The sequence below is a fragment of the Ictalurus punctatus genome, chromosome 15 (assembly GCF_001660625.3).
Source record: "Ictalurus punctatus breed USDA103 chromosome 15, Coco_2.0, whole genome shotgun sequence".
In the NCBI taxonomy this organism is placed as follows: Eukaryota; Metazoa; Chordata; class Actinopteri; order Siluriformes; family Ictaluridae; genus Ictalurus; species Ictalurus punctatus.
In genome coordinates, this window is record NC_030430.2 from 10592800 (window position 1) to 10613619 (window position 20820).

The 20820-nt window shown below is 39.7% G+C and overlaps 2 protein-coding genes across 5 annotated transcripts in view; one reads left to right on the forward strand and one right to left on the reverse strand.

The window, feature by feature from the left end:
* The first annotated feature begins 2545 nt into the window (after positions 1 to 2545).
* Positions 2546 to 10139, forward strand: adrm1 (ADRM1 26S proteasome ubiquitin receptor). 2 transcript variants are annotated; one of them, XM_017487064.3, is made up of 10 exons: positions 2546 to 2668; positions 3504 to 3714; positions 5539 to 5655; positions 6854 to 6977; positions 7212 to 7289; positions 8335 to 8416; positions 8592 to 8851; positions 9364 to 9521; positions 9625 to 9727; positions 9843 to 10139. In XM_017487064.3, exons 2-10 carry the CDS (start codon positions 3505 to 3507, stop codon positions 9947 to 9949), a joined length of 1239 nt encoding a protein of 412 aa, XP_017342553.2. In that variant the 5' UTR covers positions 2546 to 2668; position 3504; the 3' UTR covers positions 9950 to 10139. The 2 variants fall into 2 exon arrangements, with proteins under 2 accessions (XP_017342553.2, XP_017342556.2); XM_017487067.3 differs by having other exon boundaries at positions 7215 to 7289.
* A 32-nt stretch (positions 10140 to 10171) lies between these two features.
* lama5 (laminin, alpha 5) overlaps positions 10172 to 20820 on the reverse strand; it is an 83170-nt gene continuing 72521 nt past the window's right edge. For 2 of the 3 annotated variants that reach the window (XM_017487062.3, XM_017487061.3), the window contains exons 65-80: positions 19684 to 19846; positions 19460 to 19597; positions 18634 to 18794; positions 18198 to 18330; positions 15623 to 15760; positions 15378 to 15508; positions 15125 to 15280; positions 14901 to 15030; positions 14262 to 14419; positions 13964 to 14153; positions 13524 to 13673; positions 13273 to 13417; positions 12123 to 12253; positions 11908 to 12001; positions 11638 to 11757; positions 10172 to 10855 (exon numbers count right to left, since the gene is read on the reverse strand). In XM_017487062.3, the coding sequence (XP_017342551.1) occupies positions 10707 to 10855; positions 11638 to 11757; positions 11908 to 12001; positions 12123 to 12253; positions 13273 to 13417; positions 13524 to 13673; positions 13964 to 14153; positions 14262 to 14419; positions 14901 to 15030; positions 15125 to 15280; positions 15378 to 15508; positions 15623 to 15760; positions 18198 to 18330; positions 18634 to 18794; positions 19460 to 19597; positions 19684 to 19846 (2287 nt within the window). In that variant the 3' untranslated portion in view covers positions 10172 to 10706. Of the gene's footprint in view, positions 10856 to 11637; positions 11758 to 11907; positions 12002 to 12122; positions 12254 to 13272; positions 13418 to 13523; positions 13674 to 13963; positions 14154 to 14261; positions 14420 to 14900; positions 15031 to 15124; positions 15281 to 15377; positions 15509 to 15622; positions 15761 to 18197; positions 18331 to 18633; positions 18795 to 19459; positions 19598 to 19683; positions 19847 to 20292; positions 20471 to 20820 lie in introns of those variants that run through there. The other variant, XM_017487063.3, reaches the window with a different exon arrangement.

A 20820-nucleotide genomic window follows, 5' to 3' on the forward strand; every position in this document is an offset into this window, starting at 1 on the left:
CCCCTGCCAGAGTTTCCTGGGATGGGCTACATAATGTGATCTCAGTGATTTTGACCATTACATGATTGTTGGTTTCAGACAGGCTGGTATGAGTTTTTCTATAACTGTTGATGTCCTGGGATTTTCACACACAACAGGCTCTTGAGCTTACTCAGAATGGAGCAATAATAATAATAATAATAATAATAATAATAAAACATCCAGCAAGTGGCAGGTCCGTGGACGGAAATGCCATTTTCATGAGAGAGGTCAACGGAGAATGGCCAGACTGGTTTGAGCTGACTGAAAGGCTACAATAACTCAGATAACCACTCTGTACAATTGTGGTGAGCAGAAAAGCATCAAACCTTGAGGTGGATGGGCTACAACAGCAAAAGACCACGTTGGGTTCCACTTCTATCAGGCAAGAACAGAAAGCTGAGGCTGTAGAGGGCACAGACTCACCAAAACTGGACAGTTGAAGATTGGAAAAACGTAGCCTGGTCTGAGGAATCTCGATTTCTGCTGAGGCACACAGAAGATAGGGTCAGAATTTGGTGCCAACAACATGAATCCATGGACCCAATCTGTCTTGTGTCAATGGTCCAGGCTGGTGGAGGTGGTGTAATGGTGTGGGGAATGTTTTCTTGGCACACTTTGAGCCCGCTAATACTAATCAATCATTTCTTGAATGTCACAGCCTATTTGAGTATTGTTGCTGAACCATGTGCATCCCTTCAAGACCACAGTTTACCTAATCTAATGGCTACTTCCAGCATGATGCACCATGTCACAAAGTCATCTCAAAGTCATCTGGTTTCATGAACATAACAATAAGTCCATTGTTCTTCAGTGGTCTTCCTAGTCACCGGATCTGAATCCAAATGAACACCTTTGGGATGTGCTAGAATGGGAGTTTAAAAGTACGAAAGTGACCTGAAAAATCTGCAAGAATTTCAGGATGAAATCGTGTCAACATGGACCAGAATCTCAAAGGAACATTTCCAACATCTTGTGGAATCCATGCCACAAAGATTTGAGGATGTTTTGAGAGCAAATAAAATGCTCAGTGAGTGTCTATAGAATCTGAATTGCTCTTTAAAAAAATTATATATATATATATAAACATATAAACTTTGTATTCAGTTGTATTACATACATAAAAATACATTGTGGAAAAAAAAAACAAAACAAAAAACCCCACTGCTGATTATCAGTGTTGGGTAAAGCCAGGTGCACCCTGTACGATATTTAATAGTCCTTTGTGACTGTTACTTGTCAGACTGTACGAACATGATCCCCTCTGTAAGCTGTGTCACACTGTAGGATCTCAGTTGTCATACTGGCATAAAGTTGGCTTGATGTTGGACGTCCAATATCCGCAGATATTTACAAATTAAGGGACCGTCTCTAAAGTTACATATGACATTAGTATACATGTTTCTAACTTCAATAGCATTTGAAGGGAATGACTTACAATCATAAAACCTACTGTATAGTATTATAGAGTAATCAGCTGTCGGGGAACACGTCAAACTAGTGATCAAAGACTACAGATTTTGGCCTATGATTAAGGAATCTTTAAGGATTCTCAAAATTTGTCTTGGACGACCAAATCATAGCCAAAATCATAGTGTGCACCTGGCTTAATTATTATTATTATTTAAAAGTAATCCATTACAGATTATTAATTGCTACTTTAAAATTGCAATTTGATTACATTGCTGATTACTGCATTTAAAAAATAATCAAATTACTTTACTTTCAAGTTTCTTTCAAAACCTATCAAACCTACAAAAATACACTATAAAAAAGTTGGATCATAAAACTTGCCTCAGGTGTTATCACTGTTTGACTACTCAACTGATAAAATATAAAACTTTTCTAACTAGGCTAGTTTGGTGTCGCTAGCTAAGGGGAGGCACAGCTAAACTATCATTGTATGGGTTTAGCTGCTACAGTGCCATGCAAAGTACATTATCTTTCCTTATATTCTTCTCATATCATGTTCACATAAACTGGAACTCTTATAGACATTTACACACCTTGTTTTCACTCTCAGCATGAGATGATGTTACTGTTTCAGTTTCAACCCCTTTACTAGTTTAATAAAAAAAAACAAAAACAAGCATGGTATATCCACTGACTGTGTGAGCTAGAGTTTTGCAGAATTGAGAGACTATCAGCCAATAAGACGCGAGTATTTCCACTGTAATCAAATTATATAAATGTAAAACGTAATGCGTTACATTACTGCTTTACCAGAAAAAGTCATTAGATTACAGTAACAGTAATTACACCCGATTTCTGCGGATTATTTATTATTATATCAGTTGCAGTTAAAGTAATCCTGACAGTCCTCATCACCCCAACATGGGAATAAAAATGTACTTGATTAAGTCTTTATAAACAATTACATCTATTACATCTAACAATTACTGGCGGACCCTTTCCCCCCCAAAAGGGTACATTTGATTTATTTTACATTTTATTTTCCACACACGCCCCTTGTGACACATATAAATAGACAGATGGATTAACCAATCAGATTGAACTCAGGGATCAACCGTTGTCCTATCCGGAGCGACCCGGAAGCGCTTTTCTGGACCGAGCACTCAGTCTAGTAGGCTTGACCCGTTAAACTGAGAATTTCACTTCGGGACTGCATGAATCACAGCTAATTTAAAAGGTATGGAATTTATTTTGCTAAACGTGTATTTGTATTATATATTATATATATTTTGACCACAAATATGTGTTGAAACGGGTAAAAATTATTATAAGTTTCCCTTGCTGTGAAGTGGCTGTTAATAGCTGTATTATATTATATAGCTGTATTATCCAAGTCCAGAGGACGCAGGGCTTTTTATAAGAGTTTGTTATTAATGCTGATGGTGACATCTCAGATTTGTAACACTGTCGGTTTTAAACAGGATCCGAGTGTTTAGGAAAACAATAGAATAAATACCCGAGCTTCAGAAAGCTAGCACGCTTACTTACAAATCCTGCTGAGTAACAGTGCTGTTAGTCTGTTAGTGTGCACTGCTCTGATGCTTCATCATTATTTACTCCTCATGTTTATACTGCCAGTTTGGTACACACACACACACACACATGTAGTTCATTTTCATGTAAATCGAAATATGATATTATGAAAAGCATAGACTTGACAGTATTACATGGCATGTAAGCTGTATGTATACTTGAAATGGGCATTTTAAGAAGAATTTATCATTGACAGTTACGTATTACTTTTAGTCATTTACTTCAGATGAATAAACATAATTTCATGGGCTTGAACTTTTGTTCTGCCAGGCAGCTCAAATCTACTTTTATTGTTTGTTTGTTTGTTTGTTTGTTTGTTTATTCAGTCAATCTGCTGTCCTGAATTTATTGATATCAGAAATGATCTCTATGAACAGCGACATAAAACAAAAATAGCATTGTGTGTGTGGTTTTCTCCCTTCTTTTGTATATTAAAAGATCTTCAGTTTTTCTCGCTTAGCTACATTCTTGTTTTGCAGGATGTCCTCAGGAGCACTCTTTCCCAGTCTGGTTTCGGGCTCACGTAGCTCATCCAGCAAATACCTGGTGGAGTTCAGAGCAGGTAAAATGACCCTGAAGGGCAGCACAGTGACTCCGGACAAGCGCAAAGGCACTGTCTACATCCAGCAGACAGACGATTCCCTTATCCATTTCTGCTGGAAGGACAGAACCACTGGAAATGTGGATGATGTCAGTACATGCTCATATCCCACACAATAACAATGACGTTTATTTGTGTAAGCTTCAGTTACACCTTGTAACTGAACAGGTAAACAGGTAGATTTTACTTCCATAAAAAGGGAAAGAAAAGCTATTCTTAAAAGAAACGTTTTTATGTGAACACATTTAAATACATGCCGCACCTCACAGCTGTAAACACCTGGACACTGTAGATATAGTGCATGCTACTACCTTTACCTGCTGCACCACACACATCAGCCGAGCCCCAGGCGGACTGCGGAATGGTTTTTATTAGTCAGATTAATTAACATGCCGATGAAGACTGATTATCTTTTCAGAATCTGCAACGTTCGGGTATGTGTGGAAACAATATAAAGATCTGTTGCCTGATCATTAGGGATGTCCCAATCCAATCTCGAAGATTGGTATCAGGGCTGATTACGCCAGCGGTCATGGAGAGCACAGTCTGTGGCAGGACTACGTGGCTAAAATGTCTGCAGTGTGGAAATAATTAAAATTGGAAAACGAAAGCAGTCCAACTGCCGCTTGTAATGTCTGCAGTGCGAGCATTTCATGAGGCGGTAGCAGCAGAGCTGCGTTCAATACTACCAGTTTGATAACCGCACCTAAAACCTAAACACTCACCGGAGTACAGCGAGTTCACTCGGGTAAAGGCTGCACCGAAGCAACACACACTGGAGGATATTTTTGTATGCAGAGAGAAGTTTCCTCTTGACAGTGACAAAGACAGTTGTTGTTATATTACTCATTTTGAGTGGTCTAGTTTTACTACTACAATGCTGCAGTAAGTGGAATTGATCAGAGCTATTTCTAAAGATGTCATCTTTGTTTAGTTGGTTATTTTGTTTAAAAAAAGAAAACCAATGCTGCGCTATGTGGAATTATTAAGATAAGCGCCATAGCTCTTAACTGATAAGAGTCAAATAAGAATATTTTTAGTTTGTTTAATTTGTGATATATATAAATTTAATATAATAAAAATGATAAGGAACAGCTTGGATTCAGGCCTTTTTTTTTCTTAAAGCATTGTAGAGCTATTCAGTTGTCAAGCATATACATTGGACTGATTTGAATAACTTTAAAGTACTTGAAATGTGCAACTAGCACTCAATATCAGCAAATACTCGGTTCGGGATCGGGGCAAAAAAAACTTAACCTTATGAGTTTATGATTTGTTCTTGTGAGCTGTTCATGTCTTTGTCTATGTTACGTGGAGTAAAGAAAGAATTTACCTGAAATCTGATCATCGTGAGCCTGATTACCCCAAAGGGTGCCCTGGCTGAACCTATCCTGCTCTGATTGCAGTTTGTGCGTTTATGTTTTTTCACATGCCAATAAACTCGTCGTAAGCTGAATTATGGTTTATTATAGAATTATACCGTCAAAACCAAAATGCCAAAACTGTGTCTGAAACGATGGTGTGCAACACACGAGCCCCTTAAGGAACAAGGAAGCTCTATTGAGGTCATTTCTACCATCTGCCATCAGATTTGCACTTGTGGATCAATAAAGTCCATCAGCATGTACATATGTAATCAGATCACTAAAACGCACACTCGTGCAAGGTGTTGTTGCTTAAAAATCACACATGATAAACCCTAGACTGAGGATGATGAGGTCTTCCTGATTCCACAGTATGCTGTTTTTAATTTACTGTGAATTTTGAAGAACATTACCTAATTAGATAGGGTTAAGATAACGATCAGATTTACACTGTGTGGTTGATCAGAGTGTGCAGGAAATGCTGTTCTCGGATTTCAGTTTGCAGGCTTCAGATTTCTCACGTGTCTCATGTGATCGCTGATTTTGCAGGATTTGATTATCTTCCCTGATGACTGTGAGTTTAAGAGGGTGAGCCAGTGCACCACTGGACGAGTGTATGTTCTTAAATTCAAGGCAGGGTCCAAAAGGCTGTTCTTCTGGATGCAGGTGAGTAAAGCGAATCCTGTAGCTACTGTAAACACAGAGCCTTGTATGACTGATATAGGGACAATATAGTGTCACCCAGGTACTAGAACTGCAACTATTGATTACATTCCCTACGTAATAAATTTGATTTATTACTCTGACCCTTATGCTGGTCACATGAATGGTTTTGTGGCATGAATTACGAATGAAAATGATGATAAACGTGCTAAACTGTTTGGTTTCCTACTGCTCCAGAGAGCGATCTAGCATGCTGTTGACTACTTGCGTGCAGTTCTAACCTATCAGCAGTGCTAGTTAATTGACAGGAGCAGTCTAGGAAGCATATTCAAATGACACTTGGCGTTAACTGTTATTGTTGCCTTGAATTATTAGTCTAAAACAGAGACTACTGTAATCATATCAGTAATTTCGACTTTTCAAATACGGTTAAACTATCGCTAGTCAGTTTGCCTTGTGGAGTTCTTACAGGTGCTTACACTGGGATGTTTTTTCTTCCGATGCAGTTGTGGGCAATTCATGTTTGCGGACACTACTGTGTCTCCGAACCGCAAATGTTATTGGGATGTTTTGATGACAGGCTTGATTGTTGAAGATAGCTACTTGGCTATATTAATTTATTCAGGCATTCATCTTCAGTAAGCACTTTATCTGGTTAGGGTCACAGTGGATCCAGAGGCTGTACCTGGAACACTGGGTGTGAAGTAGGAGAACTTGCCCTGGATGGGATGCCACTTCAGTACAGGGCAGCATTCGCCGACACATTAACACATTCAAGCAGAGGAATGTAGCATATAGGTGATCTGGCTATTTTGGGACAGTGGGAGGAAACTGGAGAACTCTGAGGAAATCCATACTAAGACGGGGAGAAAGTGCACAAAAACTCCACACAAGACAATAACCACAATAAGCTCGGGATCAAACCAGGGACTGGAGCTGTGTGGCCACAATGCTTACTTAACAGCAATAATTCTTTTCTTTTTTTTTTTTTTTAACCGCACCACACCGCATTGAGAAGGTAGAAATGAAGAACGTCTATGGAAATTAGAGCTTTAATAGCAAACGTGTTGATGAAAATAGTTTGACCATTTTTGAATATTTGTTGCAGTCTTATCAACTGCAAACTATTTTTCTTCACTAAAGTTTTTTCCTTCGTGGTATTTATGTTATCAGCATTGCTCTGTATTCGCAATGGTTTTAGGAGCCCAAAACGGATAAAGACGACGAGTACTGTCGTAAAGTAAACGAGTATCTGAACAACCCACCGATTCCAGGTTCTATAGGCAGCGGGGGCAGTGGCAGTCATGAGCTGTCTGCATTGGGAGGTGAGACAATGAAAAACACAACCACTGCTGCTCTTTTCCCCCTCATCTTGAATGTTTATTCATTTCCTTATCTAGCAGGTAAATACTACGTTATGTGTATATAAGGTTTGAAAGCTGGTTATTTAGTAGTTCTTTGTCCATGAGTGCATGCATACACAGTGTATTACTGTGTATGTGTATATGATGTATCTGTGGAAATGGTGAATTGTTTTGATTAGTTTGCATTCTGCCTAGGAGAAGGTGGCCTGCAGAACCTCCTGGGCAACATGAGCCATAACCAACTCATGCAGTTGATTGGCCCAACAGGACTGGGTGAGTGAATACTCATGGGTCACTGCTATAAAAATGCTTCCACATGCACAGTATGGAGCAGGTTGATCAGGTTATGTAATGTACGAATGTGAGAAAATGGTGCATATGTGCAGAGCAGGAAATACCAAGAAGTGCCTTGTGTGAGAGCAAAAAAAAAAAAAAAAGCATTGTATAAATAGCTACTTCTAATATATCTTCTAAATTCCTTTCAAATTCCTCTTGCCATTCATTAAAGGATAAAAAATTGTGTGTGTGTATGTATATGTATGCATATGTGTGTGTGTGTGTGTGTGTAATATATATATATATATATATATATATATATATATATATATATCTCTGCATCTCTGCAGCTGCTTGGAGTACAAAAGGCAAAAATATTTATACGGTGGATATAAAAAGTCTACACACCCCTGTAAATAGCAGGTTTTTGTGAAGTAAAAGAATGAAACTAAGATGAATCATGTCGGATCTTTTCTCACCGTCAGTGTGAAATTGGAAAAGTGTTCAAATGATGAGAAACAATAAGAATTTTTTTTTAAGCACCCTTAAAAGAAAAAAAAAGAAAAGAATAATTTTATATATTATTATTATTATTGTTATTATTATTGTAATAATTTTTCTTTTCTTTTTTTTTTTTTAGATTTTATTACACCACTCAGTCTGTTTGTGTAAGAGTCTTATCAGCGTGGCACATCTTGACATGGCAAAATATCCCCCATATTTCTTGCAAAAACATTCTACATCCATCAAATTGTAGGGAAGTCCCTGTGCACCGCTCGCTTCTGGTCACCCCACAGATTTTTAGTTGGATACCCCTCTCCTGATTTGATACCTTTCAACAAGTGAGATACTGTACATGTTTTGTAAGCTCTTTGTGGGCCACAGCTTCAGCAGTCAGATGAAACCAAGATCCTACAGCTATATTTTATATCCATTGTACATAACATAAAGTTATAAGAATGACCATATTTTTTTATTTCCTGTGAATTATGCGTCAGTGTTGTAAAATGTTATTGTGTGTTTGTGTTTTTGTTTCTTACAGGTGGGCTTGGTGCTCTTGCAAGTCCTGGTTTGGCCAGTCTGTTAGGAAGTGGTGGTCCAGCCAGTAGCAGTTCAGCTTCCAGGTTCTTATATTTTAATGATGATGCTTTTTTAGCCAAATACACGAATGTTATCGTCAGTGTTACAGTTGTGTTAACATGAGTCACTGCTGTACTGCTACTCATCTGAAATTTTGCTCTCTCACAACTTGTCTCTTTGTAGTTAACTTCTGTAGATTTTTTTTTTGCATTTCCAAAGCTCCCGCAGCCAGTCAGCAGCCGCCACACCCTCCTCTGGATCTGCTGCTCGTCTGAGCTCCACTCAAGCTCCCACCACCCCAGTGACCCCTGCTGTGACCTCTACAGACTCCCCAACGTTGACCCCTACGACCCCAGCCTCCCAGACCTCTTCAGTGGCAGCAGGAGTAGGGAGTCCAACACAACCCATCCAGCTGAGCGACCTGCAGAGCATCTTGGCCACAATGAACGTGCCTGCCATGAGTGCAGAGGGACAGGGAGGTGAGACAGGACAGGTGTTCCCATAATGGAACATTTAGCACTGAAGCATTTTACATTTCTAATCCAGATGTTTTTCCCCTCAGCTATGGTCATTTTCTGAATTACTGAACACTAAGATTAGTGGCCCAACCAGTCTGGATGGAACTCATTTGAATTAATTACAAGAAGATATTATTTAGTGATTTGAATTCATACCTTACTTCAACACAGCTCGGCTCAGACGATCTGGATCAGGAGGCCTCGGCCCATGTTTTCCACTTTCACGTATAGTGATCCTTTTAGAATTTAAGTATTCTTTGACGTTCTGTTCGACACCCTTGTCTATATTATGATGTGGAATTTAAATAAAATATATTTGCTGTGTTGCAATAAATAGATTATTAGAGAAGTCATTGTCGATAAACTGTTTCCTTGCTGAAAGATTCTCGCTCCCTTTCTCTCTTCCTTCTCACGCTATTTTACATAATTATTACTCTCTCTCTCTCTCGCTGTGTGTGTGTGTGTGTGTGTAGTGGACCTGGCGAGTGTGGTGACTCCTGATGTTATGGCTCCTATTTTGATTAACCCTGATGTACAGCAGAGGCTCCTGCCGTACCTGCCTTCAGGAGAGTCACTACCACAGAGTGCTGAAGAAATCCAAAACACACTCACCTCACCACAGTTTCAGCAGGTAATGTGCCTGCGTGCACACACACACACACACACACACACACACACACACACACACACAGAGCCCTGTTTAAACAGCTCTTACATAAAACCCATATGTGCAGGCTATGAGCATGTTCAGCAGTGCACTAGTGTCTGGGCAGCTCGGTCCTCTCATGAACCAGTTTGGACTGCCCTCAGAAGCAGTGGATGCAGCTAACAAAGGGGGTACGACACCCAACATCTACTTGTCTTTTTTAAAAAATTTTTTTTATATATACTTATTTTTATATACTTTTTTGAGTTTCCCCTTGTTTTAAATAGTTGCTGCACTTGTTTGTAGATGTGGAGGCTTTTGCAAAGGCCATGGAGAACAGCAGTGGGAAGACTGAGGAGTCCAGTGACCCCAAAGATAAGAAGGACGATGATGAAGACATGAGTCTGGACTAATGAAACAAGTTAGTTTATCAATCCAGCTAGAGTCTATTGTTAATGAACTGTCCAGATCTAAGAATTATGCCTGTATGTCTGAAGTGCAATAAAAGTGTTGACTCAAGTCTTTGAGATTTGATCAAAGTTCTGCAAGCAGTGTGTATCAAACAACTGTTTATTTCCTCCATTAAAATACAGTTTAATTGTTTTTTTTGTTTTTTGTTTGTTTTTTTTTGGGGGGGGGGGGGGTGATTTAAAAGTGACACAAAATAGTGTTTACATTTTAAACTCCAGTGATCATATATGATAAAAGACTGAGTGCTGTAGAGGGTGCAGTCTCTGATCAGCTCCTCACTTAACTTCTAATGGCAGCACACTGGCTCTAGTCTCATTCAGTGAAACATAAAGGAAAAACCAAACTCTAGCTTTAGATATGATTGGTCCCTTAAGCAGGAATGCTGTTGATTGAAATCTCAGGAAGATATTACCAAACAACTGTACTGCTGTGTAGACTGGTAATGCCTTAATCTTGTATATAGACCATACAGTACTGGTATGTTTTTTGTTTTGTTTTGTTTTTTTGGTAGCACTCACACCTCTAACAGTGGCTTCACGGTCTTTGCAAAAATATTCTCCCCACTAACCTCTTGAAAATATACATTTGTTTAACAAAAGAATATAAATATCTGTTTCAGTTCGCCATCACATAGGTAAACCCACCACCTGCTGATTTGGTCATTTTAGGTATTTTAGATTTGAAGGCAGGGATTGTGGGCTACATGGCAGGGCATCCCTGCGTGGCAACACCTCCAGAAATGCTCAGAGGTTTGGAGAGCATGGCAGCTCGGCCGTTCACCACAGCTTTCCTTACACATCCGTGGTACGGAGGGAGAGAGGATGGAAGAGCAGGAGCTTCCACTACATCTATTTAAACACACAAAAAAGAAGAAAAAAAACCTATCAGGAGATATCAGAGAAGCATACTGTTCAAGGACGACAACACACAGGAATAGCACAGTTCAGTAATACATTATATGGGTTCTCGCAGTAACAGGAGAAGAAATCAGTCTAATTCTGCAGGATTTCCCAGGATGGAACTAAACAGGTACATGCTGCTGATAACGATTCACCCAAGTAATGTTCCATGGTGGTCCCTTCTCAGTGAAATACCTGTGTACTTATAAAATGCACCTGATTAGTAGATGAAACTGATGTGTTGATACAATGTGTTGCATAAGCATTCACCCCGTGAACATTTCCCACATTTTGTAGTGTTGCAATCTGGAAATGAAATGGATTCGATTTCACGACTCTACGTAAAATATGCAATAATGATGTGGGGGAGGAATCAGTACAATTTGTGAAATAATTTACAATGATTTAAAATGTAAAAGTTGTTACTACTGTTATTAGAAGTCACATAATTAGTTGAATGGAGTCGACTATGTATGTATATAATATATAATAATGTACATGTGTAGCAATTTAAGTATCACATGATCAATTTCATTTTGTCTGGGACTATCTGGGGTTGTTTATAAAATTATTACTATTCTTATTTTTTTTTTAAAAATACAAATGTCCCACTAAACACCATTAAATCCATTATTAATAACTGGAAAGAATATGGTGGCAGCATGGCTCTGCTGGAGTTTTGCACATTTCTGCACTACTCCAACTCTTGCTCATGCATAAAGATGGCATACCTGGCACATTGCCGAGATAGACAGTGACCTCGGCTCCGTTAGATCTCCCGTGTTTGGGGCCGACACCGTGTTCACTCGCTGCATCCACACGTATCTGGATCACATTTCTCTTCTTCTCAACTACAAAATAGTTTCAAGGCATCTACAGTAACTTTTCATTTACAGATATGTGTGTATTCAGAGCTTTCCATTCTATTTAGTGGCAATACCCAATGGAAATTGGCTATACTGTAATATACTGATGAAAATGTTAGTGTGTATATTACTTACTAAATATACTGTGCCAGTCTCCATCACACAGAGAATCCTCTGGTTTGAGAGAGACTGTGAACTCTCCACTGCCACTGTTCACCGACACAACCACCTGCACAGAGAACACCAGGTCATATTCAGTTCAACACATAGACACTAACAGCTGCTAGATTCTACATAAGCAGAGGAAATTAACCAGGAGTACAGATCCCATGCAGGCCTGGTGTGCTCACCTCTCCCTGGTTGAGGTAGACGCTGAGCTGCTGACTCTTCCTGACTCCAGCATGGAGCAGAAGCCCGGAGTCGGCTACAGGCCGAACTTCCAGCTCCAGCTCCAGATCACGGCCCAGTGCTAGTGACTCATCTACCACAAAGGAACATTCCATTAATTATGAACGTATTCCTGGCACGGTGTTTACACTGATAACCCTGTAGTTGCAACTGTCGCAAGTGAGGGGAAAAAATGGTTTGATTTGAAAATGCTGGGTGCCAAGGGCATCATGGTGCTGTTCTTTCATCAGACAGGAAGGGGTCATTATCTAAATGGTAAATGGTCTGCACTTATATAGCGTTTTTTTCCAAAGCGCTTTACACTGTGTCTCATTCACCCATTCACACACACCAATGGTAGCAGAGCTGCCATGGGGTTCAGTGTCTTGTCCAAGGACACTTCGGTATGTGGAGTCACGTGGGCCGGGAATCAAACCACCAACCCTACGACTAGTGGACAACCCGCTCTACCTCCTGATCCACAGCCGCCCACGTTATCTACTCTTATTGTTGTTATTATTGGGCGAATGGGTCGTGCAAAGGAAACGTGGGAGTTCAAAAAGTGACAGCTATCTGTGCCTGGTATCCCAAGAAAAGCAAAACTGGCCCAGGTATCTCAGTGGGATGGATGGTATTACTCTCTGCACTAACTAACTTCTCTGTCCTTGATGAGTAAAATGATAGAGTTCACAGTTACTTGTGTGGGGGGGGGAAACAATATCTTAAGTGAAAATATCAGAGTCTAGAGGAATGTGTAAATTGTTGCTACAGTCGGCTGTACAGTATGTTTGATAGTATAACATATTGTAATCAAGTTGTTTGATCCAGTTGTTGGAAAATTCTGTTGTGGATTATCTAACATTCACATGATTTATGAAGATGCTGATATTTCACTTTTTGAGCGACTAACTTCGGAGTACAGCAGTCTGGGCTGCAGTGAGCTGCGGTTCTACTTTAACACTTTACCAACTGATTTCATTATTTGCTTTCGAAACGTTTCTGTGAGCGTAAACAATCTGCTGTGTCCTTCATTTCAAACGTCAATCACTGTCCAAATGAAAGAAAAGGTATAATGCTTAGTCAGGTTCAGGAGGCAATGTACAGGCTGCTCACCGATAGTGATGTGTCCTCCCTGGCTGGAGAAGTAGACACCTGGTTGGAGGGGCTCCTGGTAACATGGCACCACCCCCACACTGTGGGTGGGGTTTAACAACACCCCGCTCACCTTCAGATCTCTGATACAGCCTACAAAGCCCGTCTAGAGAGACGGAGAATGAAAGAAATGAGGGGAACAAATAAAGCCTTGTACTGGAATTAGCAGAAGTGTCTTCAGGACTTGATAACTGATTAATGTTTGTGATTACCTCTGCTGCTTTGTGGTCAGAGGGCAGGCCACCGATGTAAACCGGGCCACTCAGTGCATTTCTCTCCCCAGAGAAAGACACCTTCCTGCTCTGCACATTAATGCCATCTACTGTGAGACTGGCCTTTTCTCTCTCAATCCTCATGAACACCTAAACAAAGATACAGAAAAAGCACAGAGGTCAAGTTCCATTAAATGTAGCAACGCCACGTGAAAAAATTGACAGTGCCTTGCGTACGTATTCAACTTACTTACTGACGTGAGGGGGGATCTATATAGTTTGCAAAATTACTTACAAATTTAAAAAACAGTGTTTAGGCAGTGTAGTCAGAGAAGCAGCCAAGATAGTGAATCTCAACATGATGCCACTACCACCATGCTTCACTGTGGGGATGATATTCTCAGGGTGACACACACCTATGTTTTGTCTCATACACTCACCATGTGCCACCGGTTGTCATTATACTTGGCACTGGTCACAATGCTGAATTTCCTCTTCCCTCCGTTGAGCAGCAATATCAGGTGTCCTTCGGACACAGAGAGTGTCAATGCCACCCTTCCTCTCTCTGATGCTGCATAGAAGATGAGGCCGGTGGATGCGTTCACGCGAACAGCCATCGCCACGTTAGGCCTGAAGAGCCAAAATAAGAGCATTTAGTTGTGAATCAGTTTATCAAAACAGAGAGGGAACAAGTCAAAATAAACGAAAAGTCAGCTGAAATACAGCATGAAAACGTACGTCTTGCTGAAGGCTGGAGGAACCGAATGAAAACGCATGTGGCTGTGGGCGGATCCACTGAAGTGGTGGGCATTTGTCTCTTGGACAGACAACTCCCCCTGGCAGGAACCTCGGGCACTGCGGCTTCTTGGTGCTCCCTGAGGTTTTTTGTGCTTCCCCTAATGTATACACACACACACCCACACATGGAAAAACCCAGTTTATTGTTCAAAAAACAGCATGAGATCCAATCAGTGAGACATCTCAAAGTGATCTGAATCTAAGCAGAGACTCAATGCCCTATTTATACAGTCTTTATACAGTCTTAGGTTACGCCCAATTATCTCATTCTTTTGAAATCCCAATATGCTGTGATGACGTCTTTTTTGATTTCCCTTTGAAATACCATTAGAACCAACTTTTCTCACTCTGGAATCTCTAAACCTTGAGTCTGGTTCCTCTCAGAAGGGAACCCATCCTCATCTGGGTAACAATGGACAGTGTGAAAGTAAAAGAAAGTTGATTCTGGCTTTTACATGAAGTCTGTTTGTTGAACTAGTCCACTGTTCACACACACAGTAGTACATAAATAAACCAAGTAATACAATGGGTATTATAGGAAGGACCTTAACTGAAATCCAATTATATTAATTACTGTACCTTGGTATTTTTAAGGCGTGGCGGTGAGGCCAGTATCTGCTGTGGTTTCTTAGCAGCAGGACACTCCAGTGCAACATCACCATTCTTATTGGTGGGTAGCAAGTCCACTACCATTTGAGGCAAAGTTGTCCTGGAATTAATTTAAGCAGGGGTATAAGGCATTAATGAATAAATGGACAGATCAACACATCATTCATCTCCTGTTGTCCCACCCAACCTCCTACCTGCTTATAAAAATGTTGCGGAGACAGCCACTGAGGTTGGCGATGACACCGGGCTCAGGTGTGCCACCGAGATAGACTTCCCCGATTGGTAGCATGCTGGTATTCACTTCAGTGTTAGGGCTGGGTTCCAGCATGTCATCCATATACACACGAAGGCTACACACACAGGCACATAATACACTCTTACTCACAGATCCATGCAGTGAGGCTAGTGTTTGGGTGAGACCAGTAAGTGTGGTGCTTGTTGCTGTACCCATTCATGTTGCTATAGAAAGCCACATAGTGACTGTTCTCATCATTGTAGGTCTTCTGAGTTCGGACCGCTTTACTGCCTGCCCTCACCACCACATGGCCTTCTTCCAATTGTACCTGACACACACCACTCTGTGGAGAAAACACACACACACACACACACACATGGAAAAAAACATTAGATATGTATCTATTTAACAGTGTCATAACATTTGGCTTGACATGCTGAACTGTAAAGATGAGTACCTGAGCCTTAAGTAACAGTGCGTTTCTCTGCTCTGTTCTGAAGCCAACACCAGCATAAAACTTGTCTGTGATGTCTGGCAGGTTGTCCAGCTTGAGGTTCAGATAACTCAGCCCGTTAAAATGAGCTTCCCGAGCCACCTGCGCAGTTAACAGACAGGAGAGAGACTAATGATTTTCCTTCCAATGTTTCAGCACCAAGGACAGTTCTAGCTGCATGCCCTAATGCGTGTCCGTTTTCTTATAAATGTGATGCTCGTTCCTTGAATAGTTCCTGAATAAGCAAAATCAGCAGGATAAGCTGTTTGAATAAACATTTTGTCTATACCCTCTTGGCCTGCAGAACTGATCTGATGTAGGGCGTGTATAATATTTGGGAGTGTTATAACAGATTTGCCAAGAACAGCAGAAATAGGATTGACCAAATGCTACAGAAAACAGAACAGAGATGTCAGGGAGAATGTGCTGGTGTGGGACAGATATTACATCTGAGAGGATCAAAAATTGTTCCATACTGTTCAGATTATATGAAAGTAGTTGGAGGCAGTGTAGCAACTCATAATGTCATAACTGCACATAATGGAAGAAGTATTACATTATTTATGTAATATAATGTGCATAACAATTTTTACATGATGAGAAATGTATCACCAAAAACATTGTCATGTTGTAATAACTGTAATACCTTTTTAAAACATAAATACATTGGTATTCCTTTACAGTACCTCTTCTAAATCTAATTCTGGTCTTTACCTACGAAATGCACCAATTTTAAATATTCATCCAATTATTATTATTGTTGATTTTTGTTATTATTATCACTGTACATTACCTCTAATATAAACTTGGCTTCAGTTAAAAGAGGATATTAAATGTTTTTAGGGTATACACACTGATAAATGACAAACAGTGTGCAGTAACAACAATGTGTACAAAGTACATCCAAGCTAGGGCCAAGATTAGGACCAGGGTCCATGTTCGAGTTGGGAATAGGGCCACGGTCAGTGTTTGAGACAAGACTAGGGCCAGGATGAGGGCCAGGGCCAGTGTGTGTCAGGAGAAGAGCCAATATCAGATTGGGGGCTGATGTCAGAGCAAGCAAATATATCAGAGAAGCTTTAGCAGATCTTTTGCAATTTGAGAAGGATGAACACTGTTGCATTAGCATGATGAGGCTGGACAAAGGAGCTGGACCCACAAGTGGCCTTGCTCAAAAATGGAACAAGCTTTTTGGTCAGCATATACGATGGATGTGGGCATAGATCGTAGTAAGACATGTTCTTTGGATGGTTTGACATAAAGGAAGAAATAAACTGCAGACTATGCAGTGTTGCATTTCAATATTATTTTTACTTTGAATAAGGTTGGACTGTTATAGTCTGAAGATGTACAGTAAATGATTATACTGTCAAAGGTTTTTCCTAGTATATTTCTTGGTTTTCTTCAGCACTCCCAGAAATGTTTGTAACCTTTATGGTGGATTCTTGTACCATTGATGTGTCCTAAATTTGTTGATTTATTTGTTTGTTGATTTATATGTTCAGTTATAAAAGGATATTTCATAGGTAGATTAAGACTTAGATTTAGAAGAGGTACTGTAAGGGAATACCAACGTATTTATATAAGATTATGAACATTATATTACATTAATAATGTAATATTTATCACATTATGTGCAGTTATTACTATGAGTTGCTACAGGCTGTTATAAAGGCAAAGGCTGGACATACAAGTTATTATACATAACATTTATACCACTTTCAGAAAGAAGTGATGTGCATTTTTGAGCTGATAAAATTTAGAAAAATCTATTACATACCATTAAGACTTCAACATAAATCATTTGATCTGTTATGATGAAAGAATATCTGTGTAACCCAACATTCTAAATGCCTTTGTATTAACAGTTATGTTCTTCTTCATTTTGTCCTAAGGGTATACAAACATTTGCACTCAACTGGAAAGGGGATATTTGACATATCCTATTTAATCACTAAATTGAAGAAGTAGAATAAATATGTTATACGGCCAAAAGTATGTGAGCACCTGACCACTGAACATCCTATTCCAAAACCATGGGCATTGATATGGAGTTGGTCCCCCCTTTGCTGTTGTAACACTCTTCTGAGAAGGCTTTCCACTAGATTGTAGACCATGGTTGTAAGGATGTACTCATTCAGCCACAAAAGCACAAGAGGGTGGTCACTGATGTTGGGCAAGAAGGCCTGTTGTTAAGTTGGTGTTCCAGTTCATCCTAAAGGTGTTCAGTAGGGTTGAGGTCAGGGCTCTGTGCAGACTCTCTGAGTGCTTCCACACCAACCTTGGTAAACCATGTCTTTATGGAACAGGTTTGAGCTAGGCTTCTTAATTCCAGTGAAGGGAAATCATAATGCTACATCATACAATGACATTCTAGACAACTGTGTTTCCACATACTTTTGGCCATATATATTGTATCATATTTATTATTAGATGGGTATTTTTTATCCAAGTGTATATGTAAAGATATGTCTAGAGACTCTTCTTCCCTACTCCTTGTATTGGAGTCTTTGAGCAAGTGTGTGGAGAGAGCTCTCACCAGCAGTTCATCAGGACAACCATAGCTGATGCCTGACGTCTTCATGCTCTTCAGGTCTATGAAACTGCTCATGGCTTTAATGTTCCTGAAGCAACCCTTTACAGAGCCCTGCTTAGGGAACAGACTCTTCAGCCTGCACACACCACAAAAAAAACAAAAACCAAAAACAAAGAAACACACAATTATATGGCATTCTACAATAAATTGAGCTTGTTCATTCCGCAACTAGGACAAGGGCCACAACTTGAAGAACTACTATGCCTTAAATAAAGCAACCAGAAATAAAGATAACCTTTCTGTAAACTTTGAAAACAGATCCACAGATGCACCAGAGCATGGTTAACTCTACCCTTACCCAAACACTATACCCACTGCAGAGTGACGATTCATATATAATGAAAGTGACAGCAGAAGACATGTCAGATTCTCTGCTCACCTCTCAGGCATTTGGTCTTCGGGAACACCACCCAGGAAGTAGCTTCCTGTGAAACAAGGGATGTCAGACGAATCGACCTGGTACAGTTGTGTCCTCTGACTTCTTACCAGCAGCCTATATGGTTCAGGTGGTGATCCCCGCGCAGGAATAATGACCTCCACCTTTATGGAGCACAAATTACACGTCAAGTTTATACACTACATGTCAAAATATTCTTTACATTATTCATAAATGATGTATTATATTATATATACAGTAAATTATGTAAGCCTGCATATGATAACTATACATTCAAATGAAACCTGTATATAAAAACATACTGATTTATATATATATATATATATATATATATATATATATATATATATATATATATATATATACACACACACACGTACCATTCCTCTTTATTACACATAACTTCATTTACGGACTTTAATGTTCAGAATTCTTGAGTTAATACTGATGTCTGGTTAAAAATTCATGTGAATAGCCTCATTGGAAATATATTTACTGAAAAGAATGTTGCTGCATTCAATACTTATTTCCCCCACTGTATTTAAGAATATATTACGTTGTTACTGTGGGAGGCTACTGTGAGGAATATACAAAATGTTTATTGATTTATTTAACAAACCTTTATTCCACATTCATATTTTACTATGTAACATGTTATTATGCTGTAAATTTAAAAAAAAAGTTCAATATTGTGAATTATGGCAAAAAAAATGATACAGGAATCTAATAAAACTGTATATATATGAATGAATGCATTCTACAGGAAATTACAGAGGACTTGTACAGGTATAATGTACAACTGACTTACTAATTTGGCAGTGGCATCACTGACAAACAGCAAGTCGTCTTCTGTGTCTTTGTACTTCTCCTCCTGCACAAATGTCCCATTGAAGTTGTAGAAGAGCATCACACGCCCTTTGAGCACTGCCACACACGCAAACTTATTCTGTGGAAGGGAGAAGGGTCATGGGAGATCAGAGTATTTAACAGTGGGGTTCATGATTTTGTTGTCAGTGCTGTCAAATGTCTGACCTCAGTGCGAAGCAGGAGCAGAATTCCATTCTGTGAGACGAGTTTGATATCCACTTCAAAGCGAGCTTTCGTACACACTGCCTTAGGAGTGATTTCAGCATAGCCTGTCCCGTCAAAGTAGGATGCATCTTCTATCCATTGCTGGGTTACTGCTGGTTTAGGTCTATTATAAAACACCCACAAACACATACAGCACACTAAATTATGCTACTATAGATATTTGTTCATTTGTTTTCCAAAAAAATAAACCCAACATTCAGAAACTATGTGGAATAAATAAGTACATCCTTCCTACTGTACCTACACAATCATTAATACAATATTAGTAATTAGCAGCCAGGTGTTACTACTGAAATGCACAAGATTAGTTAATCATCAAGAAATGTGACTACTTCTATAAAAGCAGAACTTTTTGGCAGTTTGGTGTTCTGGAGGTCTCTGGTGTGTGTCTATATTTAGGCCCTGATAAATAAAAACAGAGAATTGAAGGAAGATGTACGGTCTATTTCCCAGGACTCTATGGTGGAGTGTTTACATCATGCTACTGTCTAATCTCTACCTAACTGCTGAAGTTCGCTCAGGTGATCAATGATTTAGTCCATGTATCACCTTGTGGAAAGATGCTGCATTGTGGGGTAGCTGGAAGTACTGGCGCAGGTGAATAACTCGATTGCGCATAACGAATGGGGAAGAATGTGATGTCAGTGGCATGGCTGTTGGTGCCAGATGGGCTGGTCTGATTCTTTCAGAAACTGCTGATCTCCTGGGATCTTCACACATTTTGAATCTGTTTTTAAAGTTTACACAGAACGATGTGAAACACACACAAAAAAAATCCAACATGATGTTTTTTGCAGTTCTGTGGGTAGAAACGCCTTGTTAATGAGAGAGGGGTTAGAGGTGTATGGTCCGACAGGTTCAAGCAGACAGGAAGGCTCTTCATGACTGCGGTGAGCAGAAAAGCATCTTAGAATGCACAAAACGTTTAACCTTCAGGCAGAACAGCAGAAGACCACATCGGGTTCGGCAGGAATCTGAGGCTACGGTGTGCACAGGATCACCAATACTTCACATATAACATACACCAATGAGCTTATGTAAAATTAACATCTGAAATACTCAAACCAGCCTGCCTGG

Excerpts from the sequence above, each read along its gene's own strand:
- adrm1 (XM_017487064.3), top strand. The coding sequence starts at position 3,505 with ATGTCCTCAGGAGCACTCTTTCCCAGTCTGGTTTCGGGCTCACGTAGC. Across the intron at positions 6,978-7,211 it reads TGAGCTGTCTGCATTGGGAG|GAGAAGGTGGCCTGCAGAAC; the intron begins GTGAGACAATGA and ends CATTCTGCCTAG. Across the intron at positions 7,290-8,334 it reads GATTGGCCCAACAGGACTGG|GTGGGCTTGGTGCTCTTGCA; the intron begins GTGAGTGAATAC and ends TGTTTCTTACAG.